This window comes from Centroberyx affinis, unplaced genomic scaffold, assembly GCF_046629955.1.
Source record: "Centroberyx affinis isolate AG114_WGS23_722 - 3 ecotype Tasmania unplaced genomic scaffold, CSIRO-AGI_Caff_v1 ptg000261l_1, whole genome shotgun sequence".
In the NCBI taxonomy this organism is placed as follows: domain Eukaryota; kingdom Metazoa; phylum Chordata; class Actinopteri; order Beryciformes; family Berycidae; genus Centroberyx; species Centroberyx affinis.
Window position 1 is genome coordinate 92,062 of NW_027278943.1, and position 22,146 is coordinate 114,207.

The 22,146-nt window shown below is 42.0% G+C and overlaps 2 protein-coding genes across 3 annotated transcripts; both read right to left on the reverse strand.

The window, feature by feature from the left end:
* Positions 1-711: 711 nt before the first annotated feature.
* On the reverse strand, positions 712-8,719 carry LOC139666610 (protein phosphatase 1 regulatory subunit 36). The gene is made up of 12 exons (XM_071545901.1): positions 8,686-8,719; positions 8,384-8,445; positions 8,165-8,248; positions 7,931-8,067; positions 7,125-7,194; positions 6,893-6,991; positions 6,449-6,573; positions 5,618-5,673; positions 4,317-4,483; positions 3,178-3,240; positions 2,150-2,350; positions 712-1,209 (listed from the first exon to the last, which is right to left on the reverse strand). Exons 1-12 carry the CDS (start codon positions 8,713-8,715, stop codon positions 927-929), a joined length of 1,377 nt encoding a protein of 458 aa, XP_071402002.1. The 5' UTR covers positions 8,716-8,719; the 3' UTR covers positions 712-926.
* A 916-nt stretch (positions 8,720-9,635) lies between these two features.
* LOC139666701 (probable thiopurine S-methyltransferase) lies at positions 9,636-14,331 on the reverse strand. Of its 2 annotated transcripts, none has more exons than XM_071546024.1 (9): positions 14,280-14,331; positions 13,284-13,400; positions 12,772-12,864; positions 12,278-12,410; positions 11,177-11,229; positions 11,007-11,081; positions 10,620-10,705; positions 10,280-10,324; positions 9,636-10,049 (listed from the first exon to the last, which is right to left on the reverse strand). In XM_071546024.1, the coding sequence occupies exons 2-9, from the start codon at positions 13,379-13,381 to the stop codon at positions 9,931-9,933; spliced, it is 702 nt and encodes a 233-aa protein (XP_071402125.1). In that variant the 5' UTR covers positions 13,382-13,400; positions 14,280-14,331; the 3' UTR covers positions 9,636-9,930. The 2 variants fall into 2 exon arrangements, with proteins under 2 accessions (XP_071402125.1, XP_071402118.1); XM_071546017.1 differs by having other exon boundaries at positions 14,180-14,305.
* Between the last annotated feature and the right edge of the window lie 7,815 nt (positions 14,332-22,146).

The window sequence follows — 22,146 nt, forward strand, 5'->3', positions numbered from 1 at the left end:
CCTTCATTTTAATACGTGAATTGAATTTCTTTGAGGCGGCCTATAGAAAAGTGGAGTCCTTCAAAGTCGTTATGGATTTCATTACATTTTATTCAACAGCACCACCAGCTGGCAAATAAGAAACTGATTTAAATGCAGAGGCAAAAGCTGTACAAATATGGAGTGTGTGTGTGTGTGTGTGTGTGTGTGTGATGACAGTCCAGGGAAGTGCTTTTGAAAATGAGGCGCACACCTGAGCAAACCTGAATGAAAACCCGACTATTAGCAGAATCTTTCTCTGTGCTTTGACCCAGGGGGCTGCGCTGAAGAATGCCTTTGTAAGGCTATGCTCATGCAAACAGTCTTTCTTATGCCAATGGAAATGCACACTCACACACACACACAGCAGCATATGCATACACACTCACACACATACACAGTAAAATGCAAGTAAAATGTATCTAGATACAAAATACAAATACATAACCATTAAATGTATCAAAATTAAGTTACTAGTGTGAGCAAATGTATTGTAACTTGTATTTTCAAATACAAAAACACATACATTGAAACATGAACTCACTCCCAGCTGGCACATACATTAAGCAAAGGAACAGTCAAAACAGGGCTGCATCTCAAAACTTATGGAAATCAAAATATATTCATCTTACATATTCTAAAAAAAGTTATTTATGTATTTTAAATACAAAAAGTCTACACCCAAAAGTATCTTGAAACAAATTACATTTTGTTTTTTTCACTCAAATACACAAGTCAAATACAAATTACAAAATACTCAAAAGTAATTAAAACCTGTATTTCAAATAGATGTAATTTAAATGCTGCCCATCTCTGCTCACACAAGCATACATTCTCTCTCGCTCTCTCTTTCACTCACACACACTCACACACTCACATACACACACATAGACACACACACGCGCAAGTCATTCGGTATCTGATGTCACTGCCTCAGTGGTGGCTCTGGAGATGCCAGTGTTGGTGCGGGTGGTGCTGCCATGTCTGTCGACGGCCGTCGACTTGGGCCTCCTGAAGGACGACTTGCTGCCTCGAACGCGGACGCCGGGGTGATCGTCGTCGTCTTCGGCGTCATCATCCTCATGCTCATCGTCCTCATTGTCTTCCTCGCCCCTGTCTTTTTTCTTGGCTCCTTGGGGCATCAGGGTAGCGCGGCTGAACTGTCTCAAAGGCTTGCCAAGAATCCCAAAGCTGGCGATAAACAAAAAAAACAAACAAACAAAAAAAACAAGTACAATGGTCAGATGACTGCTATATCCCGAATGCCCACCGAAGTCAAAGCCCTTCTAGGTTAAAATGGATTAATTTTTGTCCCACAGCCACAGTGAGAATGTGTGGTTTTTGTTTCATCACACATCACATATCATCTTCAATGATATCTTGGAGGACAGACATGCAGAAACACACACAAATAAAGACACACAGTGAACACAACATCTCTGCATACCATTCTACTCATTCAGTTGATTAAAGAGAGAATTACAGTGAGGATTTTTTGACTTCTCTTTACTATTAACACACTCTCACTCAAAATGCTCAACATGATACACAAAATAACTGATGACTATTAGATGACTATAAGATGACTATTAGATATAGTGATGAGATATTTCTCAAGGTTTTATGCTGACAACATCGTGGCTGTGATGACTGGTTGTTTATTGCTTGTGCTTGTCACTAAATAACCTTGATATCAGCATAGCAATACTAACTGAGAGGGTATTGTTTACTGTGATTATATGGACAACACTACTGACACAGTCATGTATAGTGGGCATCAGTGAAGTGCTCATAATCACACTTAACAACATTCTTAAGAGTGTTTTCACTGTTTTAACAGCTGTCTATGAAGTTGAAAAAAATAGGAGAATGCAGAAAAGGTCACTAACTCACTCCCTGGTTACCACAAGAGTTAACATAGCAACTAATGCTATTTTTTTTTTCAAGAAAAACAGCTTTAACCAATCAGACTTACTCACAGACTTGGTTATTTGGCCGAAACTACTGTAAGTAACCCTCACTTTGGTTATATGAGTGATGCAATAGGTATGTCATGCCCACAATCACAGTAAAGAGCGCCCTCTTGGGTATTATTGCTATATTGCACACTCTCCAACATGTTTTCCACCACCTGAGACTGGCCAGCTGCTGGTTGAGCTCCTCCATCAGGGCCTGGGTGTCACTGAGCCTGACCTGCAGCAGGCTGTGCCTCCTGGCCCGGCTGCTGAGGAACAGATGGGGCGCCTGTTCTTTGGGCAAGGGCAGCAGAGACACCATCAGAGGGGAACGCTGAGTCACTATGCTGCTCAGGCCAGGGCGCTTCTGGGACTTTCTGGGTGAAAGGTCAGATCAGGACCAATAAAATGAAATATGGTTTATACATATATATATATGCAGTTGGAAATGTAAAAATAGATGTATTGGAAGATACTTAGAGGGGAATGGGTTTCATGCATGGGCGTGTACAGAGTGCTCTCTGATACACTTCAGTTACCTCAACCAGCAGCAGAAAATAATCTACTCAACTTCTTAGCTTTCAAAGTTTATATTTTATATCTTTCATTCCATCAATCAAACCATCTGTACAGTAGTTCTGTAATCATAAACTCACAGACAACAGCTGTGTAAGCATTTAGAAAAGGAGACATTCCTCACATATTCCATTTGGTTATACTTACGGCACTTAGGGTGGAAACATAAACACAATTTCCTGAACTAATTAACCAGAAAAGTTGCTATGGCAGCCAAATTGTCAAGATCCAGGCGCTCTTCCCGTACAAAACTTTTAAGAAACACTATGATAAGGGATTTTCATCACATTTGGGACAGCTGGGAACGGTGCTGAAGCTACTCAAAATCACATAGTGTACATCGACTCTCTGGAAGTGCACAAACTTCAAGCCCCGCTTGTGTTGGTTTGGTCTCAACCTGACAGCAAGAAAAAGCACTGGGCCTCTGACAGCTTATACACAACTGCCAGTCTGCTGTCAGATGCAGCGAAGCAACACAAAGCAGCCTGTCATACAGTCACTCTTATCGGACAAAGCTATGAATCTGTCGCAGTCAATCATATTACAGTCAGAGGCTTGACGCGGACATCCATCAAACAGACAACTTTACTGCCAGGGCTATTAAGTTATTTACTGTATAATATGTCACCTGGTTGACGTGCTAACATCTGTGAGCTGACCAGGGTTCAGCTGGCTGAGCATGGAGGGAGGACTGAGCGACAAGTACAGCAAGTTGAAGGAGAGTACACAGGGAGTCGAGGGGGCGGGGCTTTGGACAAACTTGGGAATGTGTTTTGACTCATTGACTCTAAAATGGCAAATTCCAAGTGAGTGCAGTGATTTTTCTCCGGGTGTCCGGGATCGTTTAGTAGATGGTATCAACCGGGACAGCCACCACATGGTATCCCTCGCCCACACTGGACACTTCAATTTAAGGTCATTCAACCGTGACATCCAGAGAGCTTCTTTTTTTTTTTTTTTTTTTTTTAATCTATCTATGTAGCTGACTGTGCTCTGACTTCCATGTGGAGGCGAGGCAAGTGGAAAGACTTTCTATATGGGGATCGATAATGTACCAGAGGTGTGACCAAGTCAACTTTGCTTGAGTGCCAAGTCAGTCTCAAGTCTTGAGGTGCAAGTCTCAAGTCAAGTCCCAAGTCTAAATGTAGATTACAAGTCAAGTCAAAACAAATCAAGAGTCCGGTATCAATTTAATATCTTAAAGAAAACAAAATATCTAGGACTTTTCAATGCAATAAGGTTAATAGGATAAAAACTTGGTATGAGCATCATGATTGATTTCTATAATCACTTTCAACTTCAATAAATTCAATCATTCCATACAAATTCACATAACAGAATTTAAATTCAGTCATCTGGTGGAACAAATCACATCACTTTCAATCTAAGTAATTTACACAAACACAAGATCTTTTGTTTTGTTTGTGACTTCAGAAACCTTTTCAAGTCATCAAAGCACAAGTCAAAGTCGAGTCCCAGGTCACCAGAGCCCAAGTCAAGTCAAGTATTCTCTTCATGCATCAAGTCAAGTCTCAAGCAACTAAAATTGTAACTTGAGTCTGACTCACATCCGAGTCATGTGACTCAAGTCCCCACCTCTGTATTGCACTATTATTATATTATTAAACACACATATAAGCCACTCCTCGCCACATACTCTAACACACCACCTCAGCCTAACCCCGTTCTCCATCAACCCAAACGCACCGTTGTTTAAAAGCATTACATCCCTGCACCTCGGGGTCAGCTCGTCCCGTCTTCTCTGACCCATCCGGGGCGAGGAGGGTCTCCCCTGGGTGCCCATCGGTCCTGTTCCTGAGTGCAGTGTTGAAGGTGTCGGAGTGCAGCAGACGCCCCACCTCCTCCTGGATGCCCCTCAGGTCCTTCCTGCCAAGCGTCACCCAGCCCACATAGCAGAAGAAGCTGTACAAGCACTGCAGATAGGAGAATGGAGCAAGAGAGCGAGGAGAAAATGTTATGTGTGATGTTATGGAAAATACTGAGATAAAAGGATGAGAAGGCTGTGAGACACATTGCAGTGTTGATAATTAATAGATGGGAGAGAATGTATTGCATAATGCATCAAGGTAACAGATGCTGCTTGTCTCCTCACCAGAGATCAAGATAGTTTACAGACATCCTTCATAACATTTGGATGCTTCATCCTTTAATTAATTCTTTCATTAATTCATTCACTGAGTCAGACATCCATTCATCCATTTGTCCACACATTCATCCAAGAGGTTTCATTCAATGCATCCCTGCTTCCTGACCACAGATCCAGGCAGCCACTTACTCTTCTGTGTTTTTAAAAGGTCACAGCAGCTATTTCAGTACAAAAAGGTCACACACCGAGCAGGCAATAAGCCGCTGCTGTTAGCGTGTTATTTCCCTCCCTGTCCACCCACCTGGTTAAACACTGGAGAGAGCCTGTCAAAGCAAAGCACCTGTGTTGAGTCAACATCTCCCACCACTAACAAATTCATTAAGGCCACCAGGCACAACTACCGCTCAATGTCGTTCTGTTCTGCTCGGCACCCTCTGTATTCACAGATGGTGACCTGGCCTTTACTCTGCCTTTTTGTGTGCAGATGAGGCAATACAGTTCAAAATGTTTCAGCATACTGCCTCCGCCAGTAAACAGTGTCAGGTCAGTTAAGAGACACATTTATCAAGTTTCTAAAAATGAGGGCACTGATTCATTTTCATTGAGCAGATCCTGTATTTCTCAAGCTGCTCAGAGTAAGAGCGCTAAGCTGGGATCACTAAACAGTTCCTCTCATTGATAAAGGTCTTAAACGCAAAACTGATTTTAGGTCAGCACTCGTTCTCTGAGACACTTGATGGTGCCAGATCACACAAAACTGTACTACCTTCACTAGCAACCTGGCCTCAGATTAGCTCCTATTCTAAGAAACTTTGTGAACAGAGGCCCTGGTTGACAGTAGGCTATTTCATAACCAAAACCTAATTGGTCACAGGTGTGTACAGCATTAATTAGAGGGCTCCATTTGCAATTAGAGTGATGAGTGCAACATCTGTAGCAGCAAGTCCCTGTTTGCACCTACCTCATGCAGCAGCCACTCTGTGTAGGTTGACGACACCCGGCTCCTGGAGGAACACAGAAGGGCATTGAATGATGCAGCATACTGCCATTGGTTGACGTCTATTTGTGGATGACACAGTAGTTTTAGCATTGGTACTGGACCTTTGGGTCAGGATCTAAAAGTAGTTGCCTGTTTCTGGTAGCTCCACATATTTGTTCAATTAATATTAAAACGCTTTTATTAGACTAAATTGAAACAAAAGAAGAACATCTTATTTTTCCCCAAGGGGATTAATAAAGTGCTATCTTATCTTAGAATGTACAGAGGTAAATGGTCCTTAGCTGATCTTACATTGTGCTAGCATAACAGCTGCGTGTGCTGGCGATGGTCACTGTGCCTCATGCCACACAGGTAATCATACCACTCATTTAAAGGCATGCATAAAATAAAGATTAATATGTTATGAAAGATTGGGATTTAAGCCACAACAGAAACCGCTTATCAATTCCATTAACTCAGTTACCTCCCTCACAAACGCACTTCTTCAACCTGACATCCCTTCGCTAGCTCTTTCATCCTGTTCTTTCCCAACTGACGGTGGCACATACTACTAGATTTTTACCACATCTACCCTTGATTTAAGCTGTCCTGCTTCATTTTAGATAGGGTAAAAACTTTTCTCAACTTGAGAAGGCAGATTTGTTGTTTAATTAAAGAAACCTTATAATGTTTGCAAACGGCATCACGGTTAACAGCAAGGTGTTTTGAGGGGAGATGACAGGGGCTTTTTCAAATGTATCTCGTGAGTAACGATATAAAACTAAATCTGAACCAATCACCCAGCTACTCACTTGCTGTGCTGTGCCACCTCTGGGCCCATGACCAGATGGAAATAGCAGATAGCCAGCTTCTTTTGAGCCACCTCCACCTTGGCCACGGCCTCCGCCATGACCTGGCGCTCTGTGATGCTCTGTTCACTGGCAGGTGGAGGGGTAGGGGATGGGAGGGGAGGATGGAGAGGAGAGGCAGGGACAAAAAAAAAAAAGAGATTGGAAGAAGAAAAAAAGATGAGAAAGAGGAATGAGGAAAGGGGGAGGACAAAAAAGAGAACAGTTCACTACACAATTCAAGCACCTTGGTAGAACGTCATGGTTGCAACGTATTTTGGTTTCTACTTTGAGATACAAACAATTACCACTAACTTTTAAGGGGCATGATGACAATATACATACAGTTAATACTTATTTATCAGAATCCACCCAGTTTCACTTGATTGCCACTGATCAACACACTTACGCCATGAGGGGCTTAGGTTTATTCTCCAGGGTCTTGTGCTCAAAATAACAAGACAGGTAGAGGAGAAGGACAGCCAGAAATTCATCCAGTTTTTTACTCCTGGAGACAGACAGGGAAGCAGCAGTACTGTGTAATTCATCTCTTAATACAGGACACAGGGAAAAGACGTGTGTGTGTGTGTGTGAGAGTGTGTGTGTGTGTGTGTGTGCGTACATGTCTCTGCATTCCTTACTTCAATACAGCCAGGAAGCAGGGTGGAATGGGAAGAGCATAATTTTCTTGTAGCAAGCTGACAGCCACCTCTACAACACAGAGAGACTTCTTGTCAGAAAATACTCAAAATTTCATCTGGGATTGATTGAACTTGCCTGGAAATTGCTCTTGACATCTTGGAAACTGGCAGGACTCTTGTGCATTTTGCATAGCGGGATGAGCCGGGGAGAGCAGTCTAGAAAGCCGCCCTGTGGGCACGGACCATTTAATTGTCCCAAAACCGCAACCTTCTATCTGGGATTACAGTGCTACCAATTCAAGTGCTCAAGTGATGGAGTAAGCAGTCTCAAATGCAATTTTGAGCCAGGTCTGCCTCCTGTCCTGTACTATGTACTATACAACAGGTTCTGATATCACTTATCATTTAGCATTATACTATTCATAACACTCACGCTCCTGGTGTTGCATGTTATATTGTATATTGTATTATAAATTGTATTGTAGTGTACATTGTGTAATGTACAGATTGTATTTATTGTGTATTGTAGTTCTTATATTTTGTACTGTATTGAGAAAAACAAGACAATTACAGTTACTACATTTCAAGATATAACTTGTAATTCTGAGGAGAGCAGGCAACAGAAATATATGGTCAATCTGTCCTTTGATTGTCCCATATGAAAATGCTTATGCAATTTCACTCATATTTCAAGTATACTCAGCAATCACTGACTGACCCAAGGGTGGAACTACATCACTGGTGAGGGACAACATGTTTACTATTTGCTTGTGTTATTATTAAACCGACAATCTATTGGCACTTGCGTTTAACATCATCCATGGTGACATGCTCCCCCTGCCTCTGCATCACTGAGGATCTGTATGCATTCAGATGGGAAGGGCTCAGTGTCTTCCTGATGCTCTGGCGCCCCCTATCGTTCAATGTAGAGAACTGAGCCAACCTAGGGGCACAATAATGGACATAAAGGGGTTAAATAAAATACTATCTGCCATATAAAAGAAGATAGTGAATTTTTGCAAGCTCAAGCCTAACATTACTTCTCTGGTCGCTGGTGAAGATCGTTTAAGTTGACATTGGTTTCCCTTCTTTTCTTCAATAAACCTTCCACCGTTGGATTAGAACTAGAAAACAGGGTAGATCATGATTTCACGCGCCATAGCAGGTTTAGTCTTTCTAAATTGACGAATAAATTGACGATGCAATGGTAAAGCAAAGCAATTCAACGCATGCGCCCCATCGCTGCCTGCTGACCTCACCTGAACTCCAGGGTTTGGGTTTCATCATTCCAGACCCAGCGACCAGGAGGAGGTGAGTTCACCTGTAAGATACTCCTCATCTCAGCCAGACTGAGCTTCAACTGTGCAACTATGTAACATCTGATAAGAACCTATCTGACAAGCTTATCTACGGCAACACCAATACTAACGTTACAGCACAAGAAGACCGGTGGACACATTCATGCAAAAGTGTGCGAAATGTTCAACATTATCGATCGTTTTACTCGCACTAAACGCCTTCAAATCCTCCAAGATGCGCCTGTCTCTACTCAGCAACTTACATTCCCAGTCTCCTCGTGGTGTTTCGGCATTTCTGCAAACAAAACCTCTCCAAAAGTTTGGCTCCCGCTGCTTCCTTGTCGCTGTTTGCTAATGCGAGGTATCTAGGCAACAGCCAATGGAAAGGAAGCACGAGCCTCAATGCACTTGTTACAGGCTCTCCTTCTTATTGGGAGGCATCAGTAGCCCCCTTTCCACTGAAGGCCAAAAGCCCGAGAGCTTTGGCCCAGGAACTCTAACCTGGAACTTAAGCGCTGGGCTAAACTTGTTAAAAGTGTTTCCACTGAGAAACCTGGTCCATGCGTAACCATGACAACTAACTTACACAACTGCTTGTCAAACATGGCAGACAACGCTGCTGTCAAATGTACCGTATAATCGTTAACATTAGTTTTAACGTTAATTACTTTGTGGGAAGTTTTCAAAAAGAAGAAGCTTGCATGATGAGGCTAACATCATTCACATGAAAAAACAAAGCGACATCGCTGGGCAGTGATTTAAATGCCTACTGAAAGTAATGCAGATTTAAGAATTAACATACCTAGTTTCTAACAGGTAGATGCTCATTAATGTAGGAATGGCTGCACTCAGTTACAGATGTTACTAAGCAACACCCCCTATTTGAAAAAATATAGAATGTGATGATGTATAAGTATCAGGGCCATAGAGATATAACTGTTATATCTCTATGATCAGGGCTAACAGCTTTGGCCCTAAGGATATGGAAGGGTATGGAAGTAGTGGGGCATGAGTTCCTGGACTAGCCCTGTTTTGGCCCAAGCCAACCCAGTGGAAAGGGGTCGGGAACTCTGGAACGGTTTGGCCCTAGGTGGAAAGGGGGCTAATTATCCTACTTGCTTGCAACACGGAATATAATCATCATAATAATTGGTTAATCCCAGGCCTTCCACTCCACTTTTCAAGAAAAAACACAGTCAATCATATACAGAAGGTTTTTATTCATTCTGGTACTCAAAAAGGTAAAACTTCCCAAAATAGATAACCTCTGAAGGAAAGAGATGAAGTTATACAACACTGGTAAGTTTACCTGAAGCAAGCAGCAATACTTTCTGAACTTGTCTTGGTACTTTTTGGCCCCCATTCATCTTCATTTTTGTCCAAAATGCAGAGGAACAGAATTGTGCCCAAATGATGCATAAGCATTACAAAATTGCCTTGGGACCCATGTTTGCAATAAAATGCCTGTGATGTGCTACTTTAAGCTCTCTAAACTCACAGCACCGTTTTTAACTGCCCTTCGGAGTGATGAGGTGTACATTTTCAGTGAAGGAGTCGAGCCCCCAGCCTCTCTGTCTCTCTGTCAGGGCGTCCACGGACTGCAGCAGCTCAATATCACAGCTGTTCCCTGAGGGACAGAAACGTACTATTAAAAACCTCAAATTAATCTCAGCCTCCAATCTCAGCAAAAAAAAAAATAGTGACATTTCAACGCGGCAGTATCTAAGTGGTATCCAAGTATCACCTCCTATATCATAATACCTTTCATTTCATGGTTCACTTATAGGCTGCGGTATTATGACCTTGCAAAAACAAAAATACTCTCAGTCATATTTGTTCGTCCTTAGCAACACTCACCAAACAGACTGTGCACTTGATCGTCAGGCACAAAAAAGGGAGGACCTGTAGGGGAAATACAATCAGATTTATCATTTATCTTTGACAAAAATCATGCCACCACACAGACACCAACCTAGCCCTTTTTTTTTCCTTACTTGTCTTTTTACCTTTGTGTTTTTCAATTTTTATTTTTCCTTTACTGAGACAGTAGGAATGATGAAAGAAATTCCCAATAGAAGAGAAACTGGAAACCAGTATTCTGGTGGGAGTCAGTCGCATGTGACTCCTCAGGCGGTGATCTTCATCACTATAGCACCTCTGCACAGCACCTGATGTGTTTTAATGTCTATATAGTTACCTTTATATAGTTCAGGATTGTACAGCAAAGTGTCCAAGAGGTATCTGCAGTCCTTGGCCATCAGAGAGATGATGAGAGAAGCGTACCTGTGGTAAACATATCTATTTTTAATACAATAAATTACCTAATTTCATTGTTAATGACTGCAAATTCACAAATGACATCCTCCAGAATGTTCTTCTTTGTAAGAATTGGTCTTAAGCTTTAAATAACTTCAATAATATCCCATAGTGGATTTTACTTTAAAGGCAAACAATCATTTTGTAAGAGCGGGTGTCATGTTTGTCAAGTGATGGACACGGTGTTTTGAAATAAAACTCATCTGCTTCTGTGTTGAAACTCAAAGGAGAATCTCAAATCTCAACGGAGCATTTGATCGCAGCTTACTTTTCTCTGTCTCCTGGGTTGATGGCCACTAGAGATCCTCTGTCCCAAATTGCCCCAAATTGGCCTTCAATAGAACTGTGAAATGGAGAAAGAAAATAAATCTAAGTTTGCCTTGCACTTAAAGTAATTTACCATCTTCCAAGTGCTAGAGAAATATATGGTTGCCTTACCTGGAGAAATTGTATAGGTCACACTGATATAAGGAGATATTTCCCTCTGAGCTCTGTGGAACAAACACAATGTGCATTAACTATTTTGTCCATCTCCATGTTAATACAACATGTAGCTCCAGCCTGTAATCTGGTTGGGTAAACAGGCATTCCACCATGTGTGCTACTTTGATGGAGTTTGACTTTTTCACAGTGCACATCTATTGGTAACCATTGTCTAAAAGCCTCAATACTGGAGGGAATACACTACCAGTAAAAAGTTTGGAAACACACATTTTTCTTTATTTTTTTTTACAATTTTTTACATTTTAGAATAATAGTAAAGACATCAAAACTACAAAATAACACATGGAATTATGTAGTGACCAAAAAACTGTTAAACAAATCAAAACTGTCTTATATTTTAGATTCTTTAAAGTAGCCACCCTTTGCCTTGATGGAAAGGCAAAGGCTTTGGAAAGAAATTCATACATAGGCATCAACTTCACTATTTATATTTGTCTAAAAAACAAATGTCAAGCATTTAAGCATAAACCTTTAGATCAAATTGGCTTTAAGATAATGAAAAACAGGTGTGTCCAAACTTTTGACTTGTAGTGTACCTTAGTGTTTTCTTAGTATAGCTGTAACACTCTTATGTTTTTCACATTTTCTTATATCAGCTAATTTAACAGGACAACACCAGTGTTTTGATACGTGGCTCCCTTCTTGTTCTTGCCACTTAATACCTCAGACCAACAAAATCTGAACCAGCTACCCTATAATGGAAAAAATATGCCAAACAATGGTCTAATTTGTTCAATCCTGTTATACAATGGCTCGTTTCTGCTAGTCAATCTGAAAGACGTGTTCCAGCTGTGCTAATAATACCCATACAGCATGGGTGGTCATGCTTTACTGGTTGCTATGTCAACTCTTGTGGGAGCCAGTGAGCAATCTTTCTTGTTTTATTCTATTTTTTACTCCTGTGTACGTATGCTATTTTGAAAAGGGCATTTTTTTTTTACTGCGAGCGCGGGTACGACAGTGATGCAGTGGGTACGAGGAACGGTGTCAAAGCAACGGTGCTTTAACATTTACATCCATGTACAGTTCACCTGCCTTGTAAACCTTTGCTCCGGGTATGGCGGGGACAGGCTGCTCACTGTAGGTCATGTTGCTGTCCTCGAAGAACCGTCTGATGGCCTTTTCAGCAAACTCCACCCCGACCACCGAGTGGCCCATGTCTGCCAGCCTGGGGTTCAGACAGAAAGGACAGCGAGGTCCGGAGCGAGCTGCGGTCATCGTTAGGAATATGCTTCAGCACTTTTATGTGATCTCTCTAGGTTTTTAATGGGATGTTTTTTAATAGAGTCAAAGTCAAACCAATCACTGGGACACAAAATGTGATCTTGTGACCGTTAAAGTGTAATAAATATGCCAAAACAAAATAATACAATGGTACAATAGTTAATGGAATAACCCTCACTCCCTCCCCCCAATGTGCTTACGGACATTTACATTTCAGACAGCAAGTTAACTAAAATTCATCCCGTTTATCTACTCTCTGAACTGGCATAACTCTGCCCTAACAGATAAGCGCTTCATTTCCATACCACTTCATATCCACAGCTTTCCCACAGAGAGGGAAGAAGAAGCGAACTCCCGTCCGTCCGGCGAGAACTTTATCAATGTTGCTCTCCAGCATCCTATCGAAAATAAAATAAACACACACACACACACACCAGCGCCGCTTTTAACCACAAAAGACCACACATTCCTGCTTATCTCTTTTTAATGGATGGTTTAAAAAAGGCCTCCTCCAGTGATGCTCATTTCAAATCCCTAAACTCATCATATCTCATATCTTCACCAGTCACAATCCAAGCCAATTTCACTCAGGGTTGCAGCAAGTGAATCAGTGGTTGCTCCTTATTTGCCTTGTAAACCAATGATTTGTTTGCGAGGCTTGCTTGATTTTTTTTCATGACATCACTGGAGGGGGGGGGGATTTACCTACACAGCTGATATAATCTTGCAGTATCAGACATGCATTATCATGACAGGTGGAGTTTTGCTCATTCCACCGACAAGGCACAAACAGAAGTGAGGTATTTATTTTTTTTACTTGTGTACTTGTGGCTGATGGAAGCCGATTCTGTCGTCCCGCCAGCGTTCCTCCCATTCTCCGGGAGTCATGACCCGGTCCGCCTGCGCTGCCAGCATGCTGTTCGCCTGACACCAGCTACAGAGCGATGACAAAGAGCAGCGAGTGAGAGAGAGAGAGAGAGAGAGAGAGAGAGAGATGAACAAACAGTGGAGGGAATAGCTTACTTGTTCATACGGCTGGGTGGAGACAGAGGTTAGTATACAGACACACACACGTTCTTGCACATAAAAACACACATAAAACAGTTGCTCAAAGGATGCATGTGTGAAAAGCATGCTGCAAAAAAAGGGGCATACATAACAACAAATTGGTTCTTTGCCATTGTGTTGTCCACAACTATAACGTGAAATATGTGTAAAGTGAATATTGTAACTATACAAAAGCATGGCATGTCTCTTCAGTGGCCCTGCCCTGCAGCATCTGACGCCCACTGACTCTGGTAGATTATTACAGAAGGATCAGCTGTAGCCTGGGCAGGCAGGACCGGGGTCAAGGGTCATCGAGCCTCGTGTATACACAGTCATCTATGCCCTCTACTAACAGTGTAAACACATTCCAAGAGCGGAAGGCTACCAGCTTATTGTATTATCCATTGGACTGCATGGTATTATCTCAAGAGTAAAAGGGTTCAGCATATTAAATAAAAAGCACTGCGATTTGTCAGGTGATCCGCCCACATCTGACGTCACTTGCCGGCGCATTATCAAAGGGCTTGCGTAACATGGGAAGGAACAAAACTCTGCAAGACAAACTGTAATCTATTGGTGTTAGTATTAGGCCTGCTATCAAGTAGATAATCTTAATCAGCATGTCCGTTTATAACTTATATGTTTCAAAGTCAAATCCGCGCTTACCTCCGCGTCTGGCAAAGAACTATCAACATTAAAAAAAACGAACTCCACATGTTTGTCAGTACCTGTTAAAACCGTTAAAACCCAGAGCGTAACTTACTACCTTTTCAATAAGGCCGCTATCCGATGTGAGCAACACACAGCACAGTTTATACTTCTGGTATGGGAGGAGCCTTTATTCGCGCACTGATGCTGCATTCAGGTTCCGTGGGAAAATTGGTAGATACGTGCTTCCTACATAAGAATACCGTTCCCCTCAGCTTTCAAATGGTAAACAGTACTTGAAAATACTGTTCACATCAACTTTCAGGTGGAAGGCCTATACTAATTGAAAAACAAACAAACAAAAAAGTTCATTATGAAGGTTTAACTCAACCAGATTACTGGTTCAGCTAATACTTTTCCCATAGGACGTGAATGCAGCACGAGCCCAGCGAGCAGAGGCAGATGCACCGTCATGAGATGAAAGACTTGCGCTCAGTTTCGTCCTCAGCCGTGCAAAGATTTTCTAAGCGCCAACCGCCTTAAAGGCAGGTAGTGGTTCCCAACGTGTGGTGTGGGGATCACCAAGGGTCCTTGAAGGGGTTCCCACGGGGTCCCAAACAAAATGAAAATTTCACTCACTAGAGAGACTGTGTGAGGATGACTGTTTTGATCAGCTATAGTCAGCTATAGTAGGCTATACCTATTAGAGTGACCTATTATAAACCCTGACTACAACTAAAATCTTCTCAGATGGGATTCCTTGGGACATAATTTCATCAAATCGTGTTCCTTGATAGGAAAAAGTTTGGGAATTCCTGATTTAGTGGAGAAGATAGTTGTCAAATCGTCTAATTGACATGCTTGCCAATGCTTCTGCATGCACATAACGACCATGCTCTCTCTTTTGGCAGAAAATGTGACTTTAATACATCTTGCAATATGAGTTTAAGAGCGCAATCAATATTTCGGATAGCCTACGTTTCACTTTTATGACTGCATTAAATGAGCCCATAAATCTTGGCTACTGTGCGATTAATTATCGATCAACATATCTATAAATCCTCACGAATACAGATCAAATGCCTTGCCTTTCAAGTAAAATTATGAAAATATAAAATCAAATGTAGACCAGAGAATCACATAATAATAATAATAATAATAATAATAATAATAATAATAATAATAACAATAATAATAATAATAATAACAATAATAATAATGTTGCTATTGTTAATATTTGATCTATATTTCCGTTGTCATTGTTTCATAATTATGGCCTAGTAAACAGGGCAACTTCAGTTTGGCCATTTAGAGGATTTTAATCCTTGATGCACTCCGTTATCATTTTTAGTGAAAGCATCCTGAAATCACATTCAAACTGTGACAGATGTCACTAATCCTCAGAAAGCCTCCACACTGTTGCTCAATGATTAGTCTCGCTTGCCCAGCCAGCCCCTCTCTCCACACTTGCTTTCACTTCGTTTTAGCGCCAGGAGAAAGATCCAGACAGGAGCTCAGCCCAGGACAGACAGCGTCAGATCAGAGAAGGAAGGGAAGGAAGGAGGGAGACTCTCTTTAGACACAGAGCGGCGCAAGAGCCTCAGAAATGCCGGCCGTGCTTGGAAATAAGGAACACTTCTATCACTCAGCTGTTTCCCCTGGTATAATTTTGTACCTCATTTAACGTTCAATTAAACTCGTTGAATAGTCTCATTGCGTTTGGAAGACATTCATATCCTTTTGCACTAGGCCAATAGGTCTATGGGAGGCTATCATAAAAATATTTCACCTTTTAATTGTGATGGGTGCTCACGATAAAGGCCTCGTACTATTCTTTGTTTTAATAGGCTACGGATGGTTTCGGCTATGTGGTCTAAACCTCTGAATAGTCTGGTAGGTTGCATTTGGTTCTCACAGTGGGGTCCCGAGACCTCCAGGGGTCTCTGTGGGGGGAATCATTTAATTTCACTAATGTAATTCACCACAAATTATCGCAATTAGAGGTGTATTAGAATGACTAAGAATGACGTAGAATAGACAGTTACAATTCAATACTAAATCAACAACAACAAAAATCCTCCTATATGGCTGGCTCTGGGACAAAATCTTATCAAATAGTGGTCGGTGGCTTTGTGTGTCTTTATGGGTGTCAATAACATCAAGGTGTTTGTCTAGTATAGACGAATATGACAAGATTACAATAGGCTACATTTCCAGCCAGTTTGGGAAATATGACGTTCGTCCATGTCGGTGCAATTCCTGTGCGTAATTCGGTGTTTCCAAAACGCTCCAGTTGCGCGGCGCCGTTAACCAGATGTGCGTGTTTTTCTTTACGGTGAGACGAAAGCGTCGAGGAGCCTCCTGAGCCAATCACAAGCGCCGGGGGGCGGGTCGTGTGTGGACTGTTGTGGATATGGAAAATGGACAATTTAACGCGCACATTCATCATTCATATCCCGTCGGGGAAACCTGTGCATGCACGCTGAATTGATTCGCAAATGTCCGGCCGTGGTGTGAAAAGGAAAATTACCAGAGAGGGGAAGAGCGGTGTTCGCCACCCGGTAAGGGCGAGCTCTCTGTCGGGGAGAAGGCAGGCGGAGCGCAGGGGTGATCGTAGTGGGTGCTTTCTCTCGTCTTCGTACAGAGGCTGTGTTCATTGTAGATATCTGAGCAATAATTGAATAGGCCTATGGTTCAGTGGAGATCGTAAATTCAATTATCTCAAATCACAGGATATATGGAGTATTTCTATTTAGTAAAATATACGCTCATATTGTTCGTACCCTAAATGTGCCCAAAGGCATAAGTCACTATTGCATATTCATTTTCATTTGGATAAAACGAAAACGCACTCAGGTTCCTCGACCATTGGCACGTGGAAACGGCCCAAGCTGCGATTGTATATTTAGAAATAAACGCATGGCTCTGTAAAGTGCCTTTGTCCACGTTAAAGCCCCGTAGCCGAACTGCTACCAGCTCTGTATTGTTTGCATGGCGCTTAGCAGCGCACCTTTGTCACTCACGCTGCTCAGATGTTGAGATGGGAATCACATGTCTTGGAAGCCCTTACAAACAGGTCTATAGTAATCATACAGTAGGATACTAGCCTATAGAAATACCACAGCAAGACTTTAAGACCCTATGTTATAGTGATGGCATAGGAGATAAAATACCATAAACGCTATAAGGTCAGTATAAACTCACTAAACTCACCACAGGCGCACTATACGTCCCTTTAGGAATATTATAGGACTATCAGCCTGTAGGACAACAGACGCAGGCTGGTGCGACTGGTAGCTGGTGAAGCAGCAGGCTAGTGGGATGTGCTGTCTACAATGCATAGTATGAGAGGTGCACTATATGATAAAAGAGAGCCCGACATATCGGCACAGAGAGAGTGAGAGAGAGAGCTGGGAAATTGGGAGGGCAGACGCGAAGGGGCGGAGGGACACTCCGCCGTCAGATTATTTTTATGGACGCGCCCGGACGGTGCGTATGTTTGCGCTATGTTAGCCTTGTAACTTAACCATATTATAGGGATCGTAAATCGAGAGGAGGGCCGCCCGTGAGGAGGAGAAGTGGATTTCTTGAGCCACCACAGCCGGTCATTGACTGACTGAGCTGTAACGGCGCCGCTACAGCAGGACGCTCAACAGTTCAGTGCGCAACTGTACTGACTCGGCTTCAGGGGGACTGGACAGACTGAAGCTCCCCAGCCAACTCTGAAGTGGATGAACCTGCTGCTGCCACCTCCGAGGGATCTCAGTGTCATTCTGTGAGAGGTAGGCTCAATAGATAGTGAGTGTTTTTGACAGTGAGTCTGCTACAGGTTATTTAGATTGAGTAGCGTTTTTATTACAGCTGTGTCACATAATCTTAAGACTGATGCCTTCATGTCAAACGTTAATGATGCACAGTACACTGCATTATTCAAACGCTAATGTTATTGTAACTAATTATGTGGCCATTTAGCCTGTTCTAACTCATAACGTTGATACGCTGAGCCTTAGAATATCTTTAGCCCACGTTGAGGTTTTTTGGCAGATGATTCTGCTTCTCCTGCCGGACAGACGGGCTGAGGGTTGCACATTACTCTGCCACCATCCAAGAATATTAAATAATGTTGCAAGCAGTTCAGCTGTCAATATGTTTCTGCTTGAAAAATAGTGTGCCATGCCATCAAAACCACAATTACACAAAGTACACTAAAGGAAACTGCCTTGGTAAAATGTATGCAGAGACATATTGACAAGTCAGAGTTTCACAGCACATACTGATTAACATAGTGCACAGACAGTAGGACCTCACAGACTGCACACTGCAATGGGACAGTGCAAGGCATACAGTGAGCAGAAGAGTATGCATATCACACATTTTGACATGACATCCCTTTAAAGTGTTTACTCAGGCAGCACAACAAAAATGAGATTCAATTCTGGATCCATGAACTGCATACGGTATAATGTATTTGACAAGTGCCTCAGCGAATTTGCATGGAGAGGTTTACTGGAAAGCTATTATAACCTGTAATGCAAATTAAAATACCAGACTAACTTCTTAGTGTCACATTAAAAACAAATCCAACACAGGACTGCATCTTCTCGATGCAGTCAAAATGAAATTTGCTTTGTTCTGAATTGCGCTTGTGTTGGGTGCCCTCTTGCATTTAAGCTGTATTAGTTAATAGCTCACACAGGAGAAAAAATTACCTGCCTTCACATCCTACTGAGTGCTTCACGTATTAATGAATCCCAAAGAAACGCACAAGCCTGCCAGAGATCACTGCAGCAATTAATTACAACTCTCTTGTTATTTTTGATGAAAATAGATGGTGATTTCAGTGATCCCAAATGCACAATGATGTCATTACCATCAATGTGCAGAAAAGGCTCTCTGGGGAGGGTGGATGCTGAACACAAGCTGTACACGGATTTCATCTGGTTTATGAAATTACTTTACTGTAATGGCAACCCCCCATCTTAATAGGATTTTACATTTATGATGCTTCTGTAATACCCGCCCTGGTGATTAAGAGAAGCACAAATCTTGTCTTATCGAGGCGTTGCCCAAGACAGACAGTATTCACATTACAGAGGTGCTGAGCATTTTTGTGATCAAGGCACTCATTAGAGGGATTGAGAATATCAATGTGTGATCTCTAAATGCTATTATCCCTCTTGGGTCACTGTGCTTAGTGTTCAAACCCTAATGCACTTTGCACTCATGTGAAAATCATGATTATCATCGATCTGTCGAGTAAGGGCATGGCATAAAAACATAGTACTATATTAAATATGATAAGCATACACTACCAGTCAAAAATTTGGACACACCTGATTGAATGTATTGTTTTTTATTATCTTAAAGCCATTTTGATCTAAAGGCTTATGCTTAATGCTTGCAATTTGTTTTTTAGACAAATATAAATTTGAGTTGATGCCTATGTATGAATCTCTTTCCAAAGCTTTTGCCTTTGGTTTTGTTTCGTTTTTTTTGGGGGGGGGGGGTTACACTTTTTTGGTCACTGCATAATTCCATTTGTGTTATTTCATAGTTTTGATGTCTTTACTATTATTCTAAAATGTGAAAAATGCATGTGTCCAACTTTTGACTGGTAGTGAACATGAGGCATACAATATAGTATACATATATGTAAAACTACAATATGTAATGTAAAGTATAAATAAACATGTTACATATAATATAAAGCAGAGGTAAAAGCTTTTAAATGAAGTGCTTTTCCTGACAAGATCCTAAAGCCTTGCAAGGGATTTTCACCCTACAGTACACTGATAAGACCATGCACTAGTGACTGAATCACAGACGTCAGGGACACTCTACTAATTGAACCCCATTTGGAACGTGCCCCTTTCTCCTTATCCCAGGGTCAGATCATATATCTTCCCCGTCTTGTCAAGGTTAAAATGTTCATAGGCCGATCTGATGTGGGTCCTGCGATAGGGACGTCTCCAGCCTGAAGCCCCGAAGATAAGATGAGTTGCAGGTCGGCTGCACTGTGAGCAGGACCGGCTAATAAGGCAGATGGATTTAGCCGCATGCTGTTTCTGCTGCGTGTGTGTTGTCAGGTGTGCTGCCAGCCAAACGCAGAGAGGGCAACGTCCTCGCTCTACCTGTGTCCCAGGTAGGCTTTGTCTCTCGTTATGCTGGGAGCTGTGTGCCAATGCGAGGCTATCATACTGCTCTCTGTCTGTGTGCTACAGCCACATCCCCACTTTTTCTGTCAGTGTCTTCATGGGACTGTAAACACCACTGCCAAATTTCAGAGAGCTAGCTAGAAGCCCCTAATAATTGTTCCTACCCATCTTGTTCTTTCTGTTAATTAGCCCTTGTGGCGTTGGAGTGCAGCATATTGTTGAGACATAATTAATCAACCCGGCTTGTAATTATGCTGGGTTTGGAAATGGGAGCGCGGTCGGGAGGCCGGTTGCGTTGCAGGGCGTTCGGCTCGAGGTAAACATCTTATTAACCGTGTCAGAGCCCCTCTACCCACGCAGAGCAAACCACGGTTTTATTAAGGTGGAGAAGAATGCGTTGTTATCCATATTACAAAAATGGCCTCGTAAAAGTACCAGTGCTTGATTAAGTTTATGGCCATTATGGTTCGGAGGTGGTCGAGCTAATGGAAAAATGCTCCAGTAGCTCGGTGTAGACAGCAAGAGAGATTAGTCTTTTTTCTTACACAGCAAAAAGCCATTGTTCAGCACGGATCAAAATGTGCATGTGCATGGTTGTGTGTCTGAATATGTATGTATAGTGTGTGGGCGTGTGTGTGTACACAACGCTTCAATTACAAAGGGCAACTAGTGGGTGACGACAGAAAATAGAACAAATCACAGCAGTATGGATCCCGTCCAGGCCGGGAGACTTTAATGCAGGTCTGCCAGGGTGCTTAGGCTGTTCCTATTTTCACCACAGCAGGTTTTCTTTGGCTCACCGCAGACTGATGTGACTACAGACTGGCTTTAATGCTGACCTACTCCCCCCCTTATACCCTAACCCCACTGTAGTCAGAATTGGCCTATCACACACAGTATGGATCAACAGCCATGTGTGGTCAGGACCTTTATGGGGAGCCAGAAGTTAGCTGTTGCCTTAACATCTTAGTATTGGCGGTCCTATCCTTTTTCAATGCCCTTGAAAACGAAACACCCTGACCATCCCTACTGGAACCAGTGTAAGACTGTAAGACCATCAGATTATGCAGAGTGTTCTGACATTCATGAAAGAATCTCAAGGAACCGTTTTGAGGGTTTATTATTTAAAGAGGCCTGAGGTGTACTTGGGTATAAATCAGTGTGAGGCACAACCCCTTCAGAGGGGCTAGGACTCACCCTGTAATGAAAGAAATGCACAATACAAATTTTACAAAACACACGCTCTATTTCTACGGGAAAAACAAAAAATCTACATTTTCTGTGGTTGCTTTTTCCGTGTTCTGATAATTTATGTGAAATGTATATGGCGTAAATAATTTGTCATTACCTTTTAACAGTTATCAAAGAACAGCATTATCATTAAAATGTTTATTTTCTGGAAGTCACAAAATGCTAACAAGCTAGCAAACTTCTGTGCAACTTCCGTTCAAGACAGCAGTCATGTTAGCATTTTGTCACTTCAAGAAAAAAACTTTTTAATGATCTTGCTGTTGTTTGACAACCCTGAAAAGGTAATGTCAAATTATTTACACCATATACAATTCACATAAATTATTAGAACACAGACAAAGCAACCACTTTCGCACTTGTACCGCACTTTGCATGGCCTTTTTGCAGTGTCATCACCATTCTTATCTATACACACAATTGCATCATGTTGCTTTTGCACATATTTTGCTTGAAGAATTTGCTGCGCTTTCTGTCTTTTGTTTTTCTCCATACATTTCTTGCATGATTTTTTCCCTTGAATTGGACCTAGCAGGCTTTGCTGTGAGTCCAGTGTGCGACAGATTGGTTTTGCGTGCTATC